This window comes from Pelobates fuscus, chromosome 5 (genome assembly GCF_036172605.1).
Source record: "Pelobates fuscus isolate aPelFus1 chromosome 5, aPelFus1.pri, whole genome shotgun sequence".
NCBI lineage: Eukaryota > Metazoa > Chordata > Amphibia > Anura > Pelobatidae > Pelobates > Pelobates fuscus.
Window position 1 is genome coordinate 323598316 of NC_086321.1, and position 17894 is coordinate 323616209.

Genomic DNA, 17894 nt, shown 5'->3' on the forward strand with positions numbered 1-17894 from the left:
CCTGCTGGGCACGTAATAACGAGATGATTATATTGGACATGCTCAATCATGTAACATTCTTCCAGATAATCCGTTAAAATCAGCGTAATGATGTACACGTACATCGTTTTCATGAAAAACAAAACCAAATCACCATAACTGTCATCACTATATAGACAATATCTTCCTAAAAATGTGATATCATACCGCAATATAAATTACATTATCGCATATCTATCATATTTACCTCTAAGTTTTATTAAGATTTGTGTGGTAAGAAGGATGACTCCAGAATTTACCTGATACATTGGGCTTTGCGTTATCAATCATAATACTTAGTTCTTGGATTCTTTCACACATAAATAAAAAGATCACGGACTGTACAGCTTCTGGCAGAGATCCAAGGGATTAAAAAACAGAAGTTGTGGAGTTTTCTCAAGTTATTTTTCTTTTCTAACTATAGGTGTGAGTTCTAACAGCTGAGTGAATGGATATGCAAGATAAGTGCAAGGTGTGAGAATGATGTATCCATAATGTTAAAGCAGTAGACCTGTAGCATACCATCCTGGACCATACCATATTGTAAGAATATGAATAGCAGGGTGGTATTAGATTGAAGTAAACCTGTTTGTTTTTAACAATGATTAGTTAAATGCAAGATAATATATTTTACTTTCCGTGCAGTAATACATTTTGCTGAGTAATATACGTTAGATTGTTACCAGAAAATTATATAAATGCTAAGTAAGGAATGCCCTTATTCAGAGCTTGTGTTGACTCTGCATTGGAGGCGACAAGTGTATATTTTGCAATAAACCACAAAAATGTACCTCAATGTTTTCTCTTAACTTTGTGTTGAGGTAAAGAAAAACTACAAACAATAAAAACTATGCAAACAATATATAATAAAGTAAAAACACTTTCCTGCAGATTTAAGAATTGTACATTAGTGGCCACCTACTACAGGGTTATTTGCTTTAACTTACCAAGTTATATATTATTTGTAAACTCACTGCAAAAGCCAACATTTCGATTGAATTGAAGATCTTTGTTAAAATATTGTAGCCCACATTTATCAAATCTATTGTCTTCTCATGAAAACTTGCTGGTGAATAGACAACACTCTGAAATCCATACTTTAACATGGACATGACACTGATTCTTAACTATTACAACAAATTACATCACTCATCAGGCTAGCTCTTGTCCGAAATGTGTATACAATGTGTATACAAAGAAAGTACTAAGTGTCCAAAATAAAATTATAAGTAACTTATACAAATTTATCAACATGACTGTAACAAAGTGCTCATCCAGTGGCTTGTACTGGAGAGAAGGATGTATAACAGCTGTGTTATTTGTGTTTCTATCTGGGGTTTTTTCCCAAACACAGATCATCCTTTGTCCTGGACTGTGTTTTGTTGTTAGAACAGGCAGGGCACCAATGCCCAAGGGTTGTCTTTACAGACCAGCTGTTAATTTGTTAATCGTGACCCCACACAGATGGGCTAAGCTTGAAATCTCAGCTTGAACCGCGTCTCTTCATGTCTGTTTTACAGATGATGATCTCTCGAGATCGTATGTGCCATGGAGCAAGGGCTCCCACAGGATCCCATTTTTCTCTGTTCTGATCTCTTATATATTTAGACAGGCCAGCTGCCTTTTAATTTATTAGAAATGTAGTCCATAAATATCTAGAGTGTTAAGATCAGGCTTATTGTTGTAGATGATAGCAAGGAATTTGCATTTGAATACCCTATGTATTCCCAAATGGTTGAACTCGTTAATACTTTACTGTGTGGCTGTCTGCATTATCATTTCTTTAATTAACTCACTCAACCTTTCTGGCCAACCTCTCACAGGAATTATTGGTAGTGACTACATCAATGCCAATTATATTGATGGCTATCGAAAACAGAACGCATATATAGCAACACAAGGAGCTCTACCTGAAACCTTCGGAGATTTTTGGCGTATGGTTTGGGAGCAGCGTTCGGCTACCGTAGTCATGATGACAAAACTGGAGGAGAAGTCTAGGGTAAGGCAATCATTGCACCATTATCTGGAATCAAAACCACCATTTTGTACCCTGCAAGTCATTGAAGCATTTTACATTTTCCAAAGGAATAATTTCTGCTTGAAGATTGTGAAACTCCCTGAAAAGAGAGAATTTTGCTACTGAAAAAAATATCTATTTCTCTTCCCTTCTTGAGTGACATATATTGTAGACCCCGGTATTCTTTCCTTTTAATCCAGTAACATTTACACACTGCCTATAGTTGATTCAGAGACATAGAGGGGGTGAACCTTTGTGTATATATTAAAGGATCACTATAGGGTCAGAAACACAAACATGTATTCCTGACCCTATAGTGCTAACACCACCATCTAGCCTCCCTGGGCCCCTCATGCCTCCATAAATATAGTAAAAATCTTACTGTATTCAAGCCTGAAGCTGTAAATCTGCATGCTGTTAGACTCTGAAAAACAAGCAGTCTGCTGAAATGTGGTAGCCTGATCCAATCACAATGCTTCCCCATAGGATTGGCTGAGACTGACAAAGGGGCAGATCAGGGGCAGAGCCAGCATTATTCAAACACAGCCCTGGCCAATCAGCATCTCCTCATAGAGATGAATTGAATCAATGAATCTCTATGAAGAAAGTTCCGTGTCTGCATGCACAGTGCTGCCCTGTGCTCTGCTGACAGCAGATCTGAGTGGAGGGAGGCATATTATGCCTCCATCAACTCCGAAGTCCCTCTGGTTCACTCTGAGTGACTGCAACTGGAGGTGTTCCTAGCTTTCAATGTGAACACTGTATTTTCTCAGAAAATACAGTGTTTACATGAGAGAGGCTTCAGGGAGCTATAGTTCTCACCTGAACAACCTCATTAAGCTGAAGTTATTCAGGTGACTATAGTGTCCCTTTAATTCAACTGGCAGTTCATGAATATCAAGTAGTTTACATACATGCTTGTATTTAAATGTATTGGTTTTTTTATTTATGTATTCTTTTATTTCACAGATTCAGGATTGCTCTTTGTATGTGCATGCTTCATAAAAAAAAAAAAAAAAAAAGCAAATAGACATATAAATGTTTTCACAGTTCTGCTTCACAGATTGGTCAATACTATAATTCACAGTGAAAAAAGGGAATTGTGGGAAAATCCTTGAACAAACAGAAGGCCAGGGGAGGATGGACAGAAAGGTTCAACCATTTATTGATGCCTTACTGGATAAGCTGCAGACTTGTAGCAAACATAGAAAACATACCTTTTCTTATTTATTATTTTGATACTGTATTAGAAAGAGGCCATTTGGACTTTTAGTATCAAATTGCGGTGATGGCATAAAACATCAATTTATAACTTGTTAAACATAGACCACTTATTAAAGAGACACTATAGGCACCAAAACAATGTTGGCTTAATTAAGCTGTTCTGGTGTATAGATCATGCATCTGCTTGATTTAAAATGTATTAAGAATTTCTTATCTCCTACTTGGTTTACAGCCTGCATGAACATCTTGTCTGTGATTAAAGTCACAGCCGGGGGAGGTGTAGCTAGGGCTGTATAAACAGAAACAAAAATAAGATTTAACTCCTAAATGGTTGAAAATTGAGCAGTGAGGCTACAGGGGCATGCTATATATACTAAAACGGCTTTATTAAGCAAAAGTTGTTTGATGCCTATAGTATCCCTTTAAGCATTGTGCTACATTGGTTGTTAAAAAAAAAAAAAAAAAATGTAAAACCCTCAAATAAGGACTTGAGGAAGCAAGCTGTAGAGGTCATTATGATCGGTATTTTATTTAGAGATTGATCTAAAATCTACCGTACCCTCTGGGCAAACAATAAATAAATATGTGGTAAGGTTTGCATGATCTGTGCAGCATTTTAACCCTGTATCTGTGCCTGCTAAAATCTGTTATCTGCTTTAAGATCCTGACAAATACATAATTAGGTGCACACATACAGTGTTTGAGAAATAAGCACATGGAGTTGGTGCAAAGAACCTCTATCTCACAAAAGCTGCCAATTTAATGATGCCAGAAAAAAACGAGAAGGAAAACACAAACTAGAGAACAGTAGAACAAAGTGTTCTCAATATTATTGGTGGAGCAGCTTGTCGTGGCTTAATGTGTACCAGGTAGTCTGGAAATAAAAAATCATGAAATTGAGAAAAGAAAAATGGGAAGGCACGATGAAGATTGATGTGTGTTTTGTTAAAAAATAATTACCCAATTAAAAATGTGTGAAAGCATGATGGAGACAGGGACGTGTACTCTGATTTTATGGGGTGAGATCATTTGGGCAGAGTAAGTGGAAATGATTTAAACTTCTTCTTAGGAAGGGCATTCACATTTGATATAATGGCAGAGAGAGAAGAAACAAATAGTCGTATATTACCCGTCATATTATGATGGTTCTCTAATCTGGCAGGCTGGCAGATTTTTAGACCAATAAACATTCTTGCTTTTTGTACTATAGAAATCACAAAGCAAAGAAATTAACTAGAATTGTGTCTGTTATATTATACTTTTACAGTACGTATAGAAGGGTCAAGTTAGGTAACTTCCTGAAAGCATCCATACACACTACCCCTCTGTACCCCACGCCAGATATATCTAAGGAGCACAGTAAATTGATAGTCTAAATTAACTCACAATTAATAGCTTACCTGGAAGAAACATCTCTGCAGTACAGGGTAATCATGGACAAATTATTTTAAGCACCGTCCAAAAGCTAATACCCTACTATGTCCCCACTTTTATTTCAGATAAAATGTGACCAATACTGGCCAAGTCGAGGAGCAGAAACCTACGGGATGATCCAAGTTACTCTATTGGATACAATTGAATTAGCAACTTTTTGTGTGCGGACATTCTCTCTACATAAGGTGATATATATCGCTCTTCCTTGTAGAATAAATATTCTTTGTTAATGATTGCTATTGTTTGAACTCCTGGTTCCATCTCTGCAGAATGGGTCCAGCGAGAAGAGAGAGGTCCGTCAGTTCCAGTTTACAGCGTGGCCTGATCATGGAGTACCAGAATACCCAACCCCATTCCTTGCATTCCTGCGGAGGGTAAAAACCTGTAATCCCCCAGATGCGGGGCCAATTGTGGTCCACTGCAGGTACAGAACCCTATTCCCTTTTCACAATGTTGCAGACTTTAACAAATTACCAGATCTTTAATAGATCTTTAGATCTTCCAGTTACATTCACCAATTTTCTAGACATTATACATTTAAACCTTATTCATAACCAAAAGGCAGTCAATAATATAAGATTACAAACAAATCACAATTAAGAGCCTCAATATCTATATAGTGTTCCTGTTTATTGGCCATGTATACCTAGAATACATTTTGCAAATAAGTGTTCTCAAAAATCTGTTCAAAGCTCAATAAGATCACCCCATAGCTAATTTTATCTGTGTCATTTCAGATTATTTTAACCTACATGACTAAAAATCATGCATAACTTTTGTGTGTGTGTTTTTTTATTTGTTTTGTTTTAGAGAAACCAAATGTCTCTCACTGCGGTTAAACAATGCTCAGAATCTATATATTTCTCTTTAATCTAGTGCTGGAGTTGGGCGCACTGGCTGCTTCATAGTGATTGATGCCATGTTAGAAAGGATCAAACATGAGAAGACAGTAGATATATATGGCCATGTGACCCTTATGCGGTCACAGCGTAATTACATGGTGCAGACAGAGGACCAGTACAGCTTTATTCATGATGCCTTGTTGGAAGCTGTGGCTTGTGGGAACACAGAAGTGCCAGCCAGAAATTTGTACACCTATATCCAGAAGCTAGCTCAGATCGAGGTGGGAGAACATGTTACCGGCATGGAGCTGGAGTTCAAGGTTAGCGTTCACTGCTAGACAATTGCTTGCTCATGGATGACAGTGATGTAAGATGGTATATACAACACATGGTGAATCGTATCACTCTGGATCCTGTGAAAAACAGTTTATCTTAAAGTTTTTATGTTCTTTACAGTTTGAAATGAATTTTGAATGAGTTATACGTATCTCTCTATTTCTACACATAAACACAGGCTTCCATTAATGTTTAGTGGAACAGTCATTCATTCAGATCTAGGGGGATGCACCGAACAGACAACCGAACTGCAAAACGTAACTAAAACCGCCAGATTGGGAAAATAGCGGAGCTCGAGATCTGCTTTAGCTCAGATATTATACCTACTTTTTATAGTTTGATTGCCTTTTAAAAACAATTCACGGCTTAGTGAAATAAAAATGAGTTGTTGTTTTTAATATGCCGTCTTTAAGCGCAATAGAAATGAACAATATCTCCACAGAACCTAAATCTCTGAAATGGTGCTCAGATAGTGTAAGATAAAAGAAGTACGCACGCCGCAGTCTCGTTTCTCAGATTACATTATAAGCAGTCAAAGTAGTCCATTCACTTTTTTTTTTAACCATTTCCATAAAAGCATTTTTGTCTAAATTTTACAATTAGTATATTCACATCAACAGTCAATTTAGTCTTTTAAATTTTTTGGGTGAGCCAAAACTGTTCCAAAAAGTTGTCTCCAAATGGCACTACGTTAGTACAATTTATTTACCGCTGCAGGAAAAGCTTTTCTTTTCTTCCTTTTTTTTTCTTTTCTTCAGTATTATTATTACCGTATTTAATTTTCAGGGGTTTGTATAACAAATACAATGACCCATAATAAAATAAGTACAAACATAATACTGAAGAGTGCCCTATCAATGGATTAAGAAGGAACGAGAGGAAACAATAGCAATAAGAAAAAAAAAATCCTAGTTGGTAAGTGAAAGAGCAGACACAAAAATTAGGACCAAAGGGTGTGCATACAACACATGTAGAGAGTAAAAAAGGGATACCATGCTTATGTCCCGAGACATTTACCCCCAACTTCTGAGAAAAAGAACAAAACGAAAAAGCATTACTAGGTAGTCTTGGTCTCCACAAAAACATAAAGACCATAACATCCCATACATTGTATTCATGGACATCAATTCCAAAGGAAAAAATACCTACTCCCAGTGAGTAAGATGGCAATTTGATATTATATACTTGACAAAAACCAATATCAAAGGAAAAATGAAACGGGGAACTATAACAAATTGCAAAATATAAGGACCAAGAAAGAGAGAGAAGAAAAATGAAAATTAAGGAAAAGAAAAGAAATATAGATGAAAAGAAATATAAAAAAGGGATAAGAAAAGAAATGAAGACGACGGTACACGGATGGTAGAAAAGAGAAATACGGAAGTGTAGATGAGAATATCATCACAAAAGTAAAGTTCTGCGGTGAGATAGGCACATCTTGTCTAAATATAAAAGGATCTATCGAATGGACAGCTTTATATTTAGCCTTCCTCTCTCTTTTAAATGGAAAAGATTGCTGTGTGTTTCCGTTTTGCAGAAGTAATTACATTTCAGACAGAGAGACTGCGACATGCATTCCTTAGGGACAAACCCAGCTGCCGTTTTTATTCCACAACATACCCTGTGTTTTCAGAATCCTGAATTCAATTTCAAACCTTTTCCTTTGTAATTTGATTTTCACTAGTAATTCTAAAACCCATCTTTTCATTGTCCCTGTTTTTTTTCCCCAAATGAACAGGATATAAGAATATAAAACCGCATTAATTCTTCTGTGTCACACTTTGATAACGTGTCCTCTTGAGAAATGTTAAAACACAAAGAAATTTATAACACCAGAGTGTTAGAGCCATCTGAAAAACAATGCTTAATCAACCAAATTAGTACGGGTTAGATAAAACAACATCTAAAAAAGAGACTCACAAGCCTGATGTGCTAGTATAGGTTTGCATGCTTCAAATTAAGCTTTTCAGATATATTTTTTTACATTTTATTTACTATGATCTGCAGGCTTTTAGATTCAATGTTACAGCTTAACAAATACAGCCAAGGTTGTCATGTAGCAGGCATTCCTATTAAAAAATACCCTCTCTTTTAACTGATACTTTAGTATTCATTAAATCATTTTTATTTAATTTACAGTAACAAATAAGTAATACAGCCCTGAAGTATCTTTTTTCATAGATACCTCTAAATAAAATTGTAGTATAGAATTATTTGCAATTGTGTGAATCCGCTTTTGATACGAGACAGCCTGAGCCTTGTATTCTGATTGTATATTAATATAACTTTTCCAGATCTTTCAAACATATAAGCTGTCTTAGTTTTTTTTTTTGTGTGTGCGCGTGCGTGCGCGCGCGCCCAGGCGCAATCCACTATTCCACAAGATGTAAAATAAAATACCTGTCACTGAAGCAAATGCACTTTTTTTTTTTAAACCTAATTTACTACTGAATTAGAAACTTAAAACAAAGAATTAATTGGTATGATCAACAAAACAAATGAATGTGTATTGGTATTAGTAATTATTTACCTAAAATTCTTATTAGTATTTGTATAATTTTAGTATGAGATCTATTAAATCTATTCTTTTGTCTCTTACTCCTTTGATCTTTTCTCTCTGTATACAGCGCCTTGCAAATTCAAAAGCTCACACATCCAGATTTATCAGCGCCAACCTTCCATGTAACAAGTTTAAAAATCGACTTGTTAATATCATGCCATACGAGACCACACGTGTTTGCCTTCAGCCAATCAGAGGAGTGGAAGGGTCTGATTATATCAATGCCAGTTTTATTGATGGATACAGGTATGATATGTTTTGTGTATTAATGTCTTGTCTGTGGTTAGGTAACAGCAGAATTAAAATAATGTTTCTTTTTAATAGGCAACAAAAAGCCTATATTGCAACGCAGGGTCCCCTTGCTGAGACAACTGAAGATTTCTGGAGAATGCTTTGGGAGAACAATTCTACGATAGTTGTGATGTTAACTAAACTTAGAGAAATGGGAAGGGTGAGTACATTTCTTCTGCAGAGCAAACTAGTAATAATTCCTTTGTTCCTAATAGCCTTCTGAATATATAAAAGCCAATCACTTTTGTCACTATATCGATTTCTGTGGACTCTTCCTGACATTCTGTAGTGCACACAGGTGCAATATTCCTTAAATACTATGTGATTGACAGCGTTCTATGTTATTAGCAGAATCTGCTCCATTTAAACCCTATGCCAAAATGAATATCCTACTCACTATGCACATTGACTCATTAGAACCATGCTAACATAAAATCAATACAACATTTATTCTAATGACAGTTCTTTAAAGACCACATTGCTCTGGTGATATTAACGGTCGTTAGTACTTTAAATGAACCTGTCTTTCACGTATTATGTGGGTGGCAATTTCCTATTCAGGTAGGTATATATTCAATCTGTAAACTGTGTTGGCATAATCTCCAGACATTTCTCTTCACCCAACATGGGATGGATGACATGGTCAGTATTCAAAATTCCAGATGTACGTAGGCAGTTATGGGATGACCACCTTCTCCCATGGGGGCAGGACAGCTATGCAGTCACCACAGACATCTAACTTAGCAGTCTTCATGGCTATGCTAGTGGTAAACCAATTATGTCCAAAAAGATCAAAACATTTCTTTATCGGTTTATTTTCTAGCACTTTAGCTAGCACAATATAGATACAAATATTTTGTGTGCGGATACAGAGGTAAAAAAAGTATACATCAACAGTAACGTCAAGTTATATGCATTGTTCAATGCAAATATTTAATTTTTCAACTAAAAAAAAAAACCTATACATTTAGAAAGTATAATGATACTGATTTAACATCAAGGAAGCCATATAACAGGACATTGAGAGAGTCACACAATCTAAGAACATGACGGCTTCACTTTGCTCATTTTAGCTAGACAATGTGTTGGCAAATTACTATGTAACACCAGGGCAATGTCCTTTCTAATAGATAAAGGAAACCATTTGCTACACAGTGTAGTAGACTTAAGTGACAAACCAAAGGCAAAATAAATAAGCAGTACAGTCAGAACCAGATAGTCAATCCTAGGAGTGCTATTCTCTTGTATTCAGCCAGTTCCAGAACAACCTTGATGCCCAGATGTCTGACCATGTAGCCCTATGCCCATCCTTCATGCTTGGATATTCAAAGGTGGAGGGTAGGTTGGCCAGCGAGGGAAGAAAGCGGCATCCAGGCTCTGCCTTTTCCAGTCTAAGCTACAGGATGTGAATAAGAACAGAAGGGTTTCTTGCGCATAATCAGATTTACTCTTTGCCAACATTGCCCTTTCTCAAACTGCCATTGTCAAAGTAAAAGAGACATTAAGTACCTTTCTGTGTTGTAAAACGCTGTCATTGATTAGCTTGGATGCTTGTTGTATGGACACTTTGTGCAGGAAGTCAATAGATGGGCTCTCTAAAGTAGCTCAGGCGCCATGGGTAAACCATAGCGTTACAAACGATTACAACATTTTGATGAAGTCCGTGACAGAGGACATGTGCAAGTCATGTAAACCACCATTGCCATAGTCCATCTGGCTCTTACTCTGGGCTGGCATGACCCCCACCTCCTTAAGATTAATCAATGCTCAAAACTCAGGCATGACTATCTCTAAAGTCCACATGAAATGAGGTTCCCTGTCTGTTAGATCGGCACATGCCCCTCAGCTAACCCCCTGGGAAAATACTCTGAGAATTCATCTGGTTACCACAGAGATGAATAGGCAAGATTGCTGCTGCTAATAAATGCTTACATTCATTTATTTTCAATAAAATAATTAGTTCATCCTGAGGAGTTTTGTCGATGTGCATGCACTCAAAATGGTGGTTTAAAATCGTTTATTCCTTTCAGTCTGATATGTACTCCAGAAGGCCCATCTGCACCACAGAACCAAAACCTAACTAAATCCTTACATATTTTACTTTTAATTGCCAGGATTCTATATCCCAACTGTATGTATATAATACATATAGTTTTTTATAGCAGGGCTCAAATTTCACTTGCCATGGAAATTTAGCCCTGGCTAGTAGACAATCACCTCTGGTGAATGTACCATAGACCTTCTGGGCTTCCAGTGGTGAGAAACTTTAAAGGGGACACTTCACACACATAAAGCACTTCACCTTGCTGGAACCTGTGACATTTGTGACAGTTTATAAAAGTGTTAATTTTCAGATATACACCCAAAGAAAAAATGCACAAGTAAATGCATGCAGGTTTTGAGGCGTATCTACTAAATTGTAAAAAAAATAAAAAAAAAATCTATGAACCCTGTTCATATAAATACCTAAGAGTATCTAATAGAAAACCTTAAAATATTGAGTTTCTTTCCAGATTCTGCAAACACATTTTTCCAGATTAAAATCAGTTGTCACTGGATATTTTTGTTTATCTCGTTCTGTGTATACTGTATGACTGTAGTGATTGAAAACCCCAGCTCAACCACGTCTGGCACCACAAGTTATAATTTGGTGTTTAGATCACATTTCTTCTCCACCCTGATGTTGCTCAGACAATAAATTGTCTTGCTCATGTCCTGCACGTTTTATATACCAGGTAGCAGCCACATCTCACGGTTTCTGTGAATGAGCATGTGTACCTATAAACCGACAAATGCATGTTTTAAACTTCTGTGTAAAGTAGGACTGAATAATGCTAAATAAATGCATAAAGACTACTCCCCAGACATAATCCCTGTGCTTCAGTACTATTTTTTTTTTCTTTAAATTTCTCTCTAGGAAAAGTGCCACCAGTATTGGCCAGCAGAGAGATCTGCTCGATATCAGTACTTTGTGGTGGATCCGATGGCTGAGTATAATATGCCTCAATACATTCTGAGGGAGTTTAAAGTCACAGACGCCAGGGTAAGTTTTGCTTTGAGTCTGTCTTTTTGTTAAAAAAAAAAGTAGCCTGAATCAGCAGCCACCAAAGATTAATGTACCTTGCAAACTTCCTACACTGAGATCTAAATCCATCGAATAAACTATAAATATTGGACTATTCCATTCTACTCACTGTACAATATGTACAACTGTATCTCTGCAGCTAACATATTAAAATTACTATAAAATATGGTTTAGAAAATTTACATTGAAGAACAAACAAATAAAGAGTCTTTCTTCTGCTTGTTTCTTGTCTAACCATTCGTGTATAAACGTTCACTTTGTCTTATAGGATGGCCAGTCTCGAACTGTTCGCCAATTTCAGTTCACAGATTGGCCAGAACAAGGTGTGCCAAAATCAGGAGAGGGTTTCATTGATTTCATCGGGCAGGTACACAAGACAAAGGAACAATTTGGGCAAGATGGTCCAATCTCTGTACATTGCAGGTGAGAATTGTGATACGATTGTTTTTGGTTGTTTGTGAAATGACCCTGCAAAAAATAAAGATAATAACATATTTGAGGTAAATCTTGAGTCTTTATGAAGTGAGATTTCATCAAACTAGGAAGTGACTCAGCCAATTATACTCCCATACTATAACTCTGCTGCGCATGACATAAGCCATGCTTTAATTGCACAGCACAGGTTTCTGGGACTTGTAGTTAAATTGTCAACTTTTTATTGCAACCGAGTCATTTTCACCACTTTGCCACAAGCCACCCATAGTGTCACCATAAAGTATCACAGAAACAATTTCTTCAAGGCTCAAACAGAATTAATGCGGTCCTTAATGTGGATTTTTTTTTTTCCTTGACTTTGTTTTTGTTTTTCAAAGTAAAACAAATATGTCAGTTTGTACATTTTTCTTGAAAGTCTTTAAGTTAACATGACATTTATATACTAATGACGAAGGTAAAAATAAAATAAAAATGTGTGCCTGCTCGGTAAAGTGTGCCTATGTCCAAAAACATTGGGGGCCATTGCTGTAGACCGCTCCAAAAGCCCTATGACTATTCATGACATCATGTACAGTTATAAAGGAATTCACTGTGAGTTAGGGAGGGACCAGCAGAAGGGGAGCAAAACATGTTAATTATTTAATAATAATTATAATTATTATACTAGAGGAGTGATTATAATTCCTAGCCTGACATACGTATTGCACCTAACATGTATATGAGTGCCTCAGCCCCTTTAATGTTTTACTGGTAAGAACAGAAATAAGAAATAGTCTGGCAATGTTATTTTGAGAAGGCTGAGAGAAACAGAGGGTGAATTTCTTGTTTCTATGGTATTATAGATACCAGAGTTATTTTTGATCTGTTATTTAAGCATGCAAGATGTATGTGTGCTGGTTGTTTGACATTTGCTTGTGACCCGAGCAGAATCTTTGAAATGTAATTACTGTACAAAAGTGATGTTTAATAATTACATATACGCATAAGAATATGGTTTACCCGAACATGACTTAGTTACATAGTAATACAAGCTGAAAATATACTCCAGTCCATCAAGTTTAGACTTTTACACATCCGTATTACAGCCGTGGATGCAAAAGAAGGGGGGTGGGGTGGAATCAATTTGAAGCGATTTTCAGTCTTGAAAAAAAATATCTTGTTGACTAAAAAACAGCACACATATTTCTCACATTGTTACCCCACATATTAAAGGGACACTCCAAGCACCATATCAATTGTAGCACTACAGTGGTTATGGTGATTGGAGTGTTTTAACTATTATTCCTTAAATATTTAGTTTTTCCAAAAAAGCATCTAGACATTTCTGAAAAATCTGTACATAATCTGACAAACTCCCTTGGAGGAGAATTCCACAGTTTTGTTCTATTGTTCTGTCTTACTTTCCTCTTGTCTGTACAATACTGACATGGAAGCATTTTTCCCCACATATCAACCCCCCTCAAATATTCTTTTATAGACGAATACCATCAGGCCTGAGACTTTACCAACATTAACTTAATTTAATTGTTGTTGCTGTTTGTCCAGTGTCATCCAATCACCTTTGCTGTGGCTTTTTTGTAGCAGATGTATATATCTACCCCTTATATGTTCTTATTTGCAATATATTGAAAAAACAAAAGTATTAAAACTGTTACCTTTTCCTGATTCTTAATTCATAATGCCGTCATTTTTCAATAAAACTACAAATGCCTCTCACTGTCATTTTATTGACTTGCGGTGTGTTGTGAATGACTGTATACAAATGGCAGTTGTGCTGATCATGTTTATAACACTTGGCATTCTTTCTCTTCAGTGCTGGAGTGGGCAGAACTGGGGTTTTCATTACCCTGAGTATAGTACTGGAACGGATGCGTTATGAGGGCGTAGTAGATATTTTTCAAACGGTAAAAATGTTGCGAACACAAAGACCAGCCATGGTGCAAACAGAGGTAAGTGTGCCTGAAAAACAAAACCACTGGCTATACCACTGACCACAATAATGTGTGTGTATATATATATATATATATATATATATATATATATGTGTGTATATATATACACACACACATAAATAGTCAGTGCTCCAACCTCTTGGCCTCGGGAAAAAGATTTCATAAACAAAAAATTATTTTTAGCAGGTGCACGACGGGGATCTAAATCTTTTTAAAATATTGTTAACCTGGGAACCAGGTTAGAAACCATAGAACCCCACTGCAAGAATTAATGAAGAGTCCCTTCCTGTGTAGGGGGTTGGCTTAGTTTTATGTTTGTGGTTGGCTGGGTGTGATATGTGCGTTCCACTGGCTGAGTGCAGTGTGAGGGGCTTAATAAGTGTGATATGTGTGTGTGGTTAGCTGAGGGTGATAGTTATGTTTTGGAATGGCTGAGTGTGATATTTGTGTTTTGGGGTTTGGCTGAGTAGGTTATGTGTGAGATTGAGCTTAGCAGAGTTAGGTGTATCTGGGGAGTGGGGGTCTGTGGGAGACTGTGCAGGCCACACACTTTCTTGAGGGAATTGATTGCTATGTAGCATACTGCCAAATATGCAATATATATAATAATTTTTTTGCAGGTCTGAGATACCCTTGACAGGCAGGCAGGATTGCAGGCCCGGTTGCCGTTGCAACCCTTCTAGTAATACTACTTCTGGGGACCCATTGTTTCATTTTTTTGTAAAATCATTTATACTTGAAAAAAATTTGCCCCTTCGAGACACCCCTATCAGTGTCAGAGGATTAGCACACTAATGTGATGCTACAGAAAAAAATTGACAGTGAAGGAATTACAAATAAAATACATACATTCCAACCATTATATCCCATTTAGTTAGGATGAAGACCAGACCCAGAGGTTAAACACCACAGGCTTAATTGTTTTATTTTGCATTGGTTCTTTTAAAGGCTATAGAAACACCCAACTCTGAGAGCGAAAAAAATATGCATAGTCTAACTATATTCTTAACTGTATTTTCCATTTTTTTTAGGATGAATATCAATTTTGCTACCAAGCTGGTTTGGAGTATTTGGGCAGCTTTGATCACTATGCAACTTAAGAAGCCATCATAAGTGGATTTTACCACTTTCATCAATTCTGACTCTTTTAAAGAGCGTTCATCAATCCAAAAACAAACAAACAAGGACTTCTACACTTGGGGTGAAAAAGTGGTGGAACAAATATTTAAATAGACTCCACTTTGGGAACTTTATGACGTGGAGAATACTTTTCAGGACTTGTAAGGTCACGTCTATTTCAGGCTGCTTCTGGACTGATACCTCAAGCAGTGTTCTTGGATACATGTGGACCTCAACCACCAGTAGTGGTACTCTCAGCAAAGTCTACTATCTTTCACGGAAGGAGAGTGGAGACTTATGTTGCATCCTCACGGTTCTTATTATTTTCAGTCTTTTAAAGTAGAAATATTCTTGAACAAAACCGCTTCTGAATTCTTTAAGTTAGTGTCTTAACCTAACCAGGAGCCCTTATCGGTTTTATGACAGAAACTGAAATTAAATAGGCCTCTGGTGCAAACCACGGCATGGAAACATTATCATTGACCTTCTGAGCTCACTCTTCTTGCCTCTGACTTGCAACATTCCTTACGTTCAAATGCTGACTATTCTCAATTATATTAGGATATTGCTAGCTACCCACTCCCATCTTTGCTGTGGTCTTTCAGGGGAGTCCAGCTTACCAAATCCTGCTTCTCTTATTTCTCCTAGAAGATGCTTCATTTCACAAAATCAATAGTTACTTTCTAATATCCACAGTAAACATCTGAGAGAAAAAGGACAGGAATTTTATTTTTAACTCGTAGGATGCTGATTTCCAACTATTCTAAGACAGTGTCCAATATTGTGTATTTCTATGTCCAAGATACAGTGCGTCCCGAATCAAAGTGCCGCTTGTATAATACTTCGGAGAGATGTTTTGAGTGTATGCCAGTAGCTTGCTTTAAAGTATCATTGTATCTGTATCCTATTATGTGACATTAAACCCAAGCCCTTTTTTTTATATTGTATTTTTCCTTTTTTTTTTTAAAAGAAATTTATGTCGAAATGAAGAGATGTGCTACTGTTCATATTCTGTTCAAAGACAGTCTATTTTTTCACTGTAGAGATGTAATGCGTGTCGCCTACTATGTTATACAGTGCTAGTTGCTCCTCATCATATGTCTTTTCTACAATAGAAAGGGATGAGCCAGACAGTTCTCCTGTGCCCCTCGGACTGGGTTAGTGAGGTTCCCAAGCTTTTCCATCCAAATTATCCACGCCCAATGGTAACTTAAAGCGCCTTTTCCACTGGGAGTGAATAATCGCAAGGATGTAAGGCACTATTTTATTACAGGAATTACTATCTCGGTGAAACAGATGTCTATTTTCTAAAGGTCTTGGGGAGGGGAAGTCACATGAAAATTTGCTCTGGACCAATCTTAAAAAAACAAAAACAAAAAAAAATAATCCTCACTAATCATGCAGATTTATTGCATCAACATTAACGGGAACGGGTATAATGCAGGAACACATTAACTAATTTTATATGCAGTCACACAACGGAGTAATTTTACTTCCTGTCCCACAAATAACTAATAGTAAAATTTAATTAAAGCAACATCACAGCAGGTAGACAACCCCAAGGTTGAAGCAATCCAATATAAAATACGGAAAGTTCTAAAAACAATGTGATGTAAAGTATTTGGGCATTTTCCATGAGTTCAACGTGCAGACTTGGAAGTACACGCGTTTTACACTCAGTGGGTTCCATTCCATTATAGCCTTTCCTAACTCGCCTGTCCCATCTGAAACCATTGTCTAAAATGCACAAGCTTCTAGGGGAATCATATTTTGTTTTATTGTAAAGAGTAAAAATGCTGCCTCTTCCCAACTGTAATTTGGATCGGAAAATAAATGTGGTTACTACGCCACAATGTATGTAGATATATAAACTTTGTATTAAAGAATGATTGAAAGAATAACCAACATGACTGCCTTCTTTCTTTTTGGAAACATACCTTTTAGTGCCATGTTTGGAATAATGTCAAAACATTCTAGGAAACTTTCAGAGGTAAGAGCGTCAGAGAAAGCAATACATTGGTTTGTAGAATATGGACAGATTTACAATGGGTTTTTCTTCCATTTTTTTTTCCATTGACCTTACCCTGTTGGGGCAATATAGACCTGGTGTCTCTACTACCGAAAGTGTAACAGTTCAGGTGCGCTATCATCAGCACCACTAAATTATCCATTACATGCAGTGACTTATCTTTGGTAGCGTAGGCATCGGTAATGCAGGATATACTGCACTGGTGTCTGATTATTATAGGATATTCTATCTATCTAGTCATTTGGCCATACTCTTATTTAGAGGTCAATGAATAACAATATCCTGTCAAGGAAGAAACAAAGCAAGCTTCTTCTTGGCAACTCAAAGGAATAAAAGATAGTTTATTGTAAAAAAACAACCAGCTTACATAGACCACAACATACAGTAAAAAAAAAAAAAAAAAAACACTGCACAAACATTTTCGCCAATGGGAATACAGAACTGGGCAAATAGAACACAAAGGAAAGAACTGGTTACCATGTGATTCATTACAATAGTTCTTCCTCCCCTGTGCAAGTCCACTCTGACAACAAAGGGTTGTCTTGATCGTAG

The 17894-nt window shown here is 36.7% G+C and overlaps 1 protein-coding gene across 14 annotated transcripts in view; it reads left to right on the top strand.

The window, feature by feature from the left end:
* PTPRS (protein tyrosine phosphatase receptor type S) overlaps window positions 1-17214 on the top strand; it is a 359172-nt gene extending 341958 nt beyond the window's left edge. For all 14 annotated transcript variants that reach the window (XM_063455600.1, XM_063455601.1, XM_063455611.1 and 11 more), the window contains 10 exons: window positions 1842-2017; window positions 4759-4878; window positions 4963-5117; window positions 5570-5855; window positions 8499-8677; window positions 8756-8882; window positions 11640-11765; window positions 12076-12230; window positions 14056-14191; window positions 15226-17214. In XM_063455600.1, the coding sequence (XP_063311670.1) occupies window positions 1842-2017; window positions 4759-4878; window positions 4963-5117; window positions 5570-5855; window positions 8499-8677; window positions 8756-8882; window positions 11640-11765; window positions 12076-12230; window positions 14056-14191; window positions 15226-15294 (1529 nt within the window). In that variant the 3' untranslated portion in view covers window positions 15295-17214. The remainder of the gene's footprint in view (window positions 1-1841; window positions 2018-4758; window positions 4879-4962; window positions 5118-5569; window positions 5856-8498; window positions 8678-8755; window positions 8883-11639; window positions 11766-12075; window positions 12231-14055; window positions 14192-15225) is intronic.
* Window positions 17215-17894: the final 680 nt, after the last annotated feature.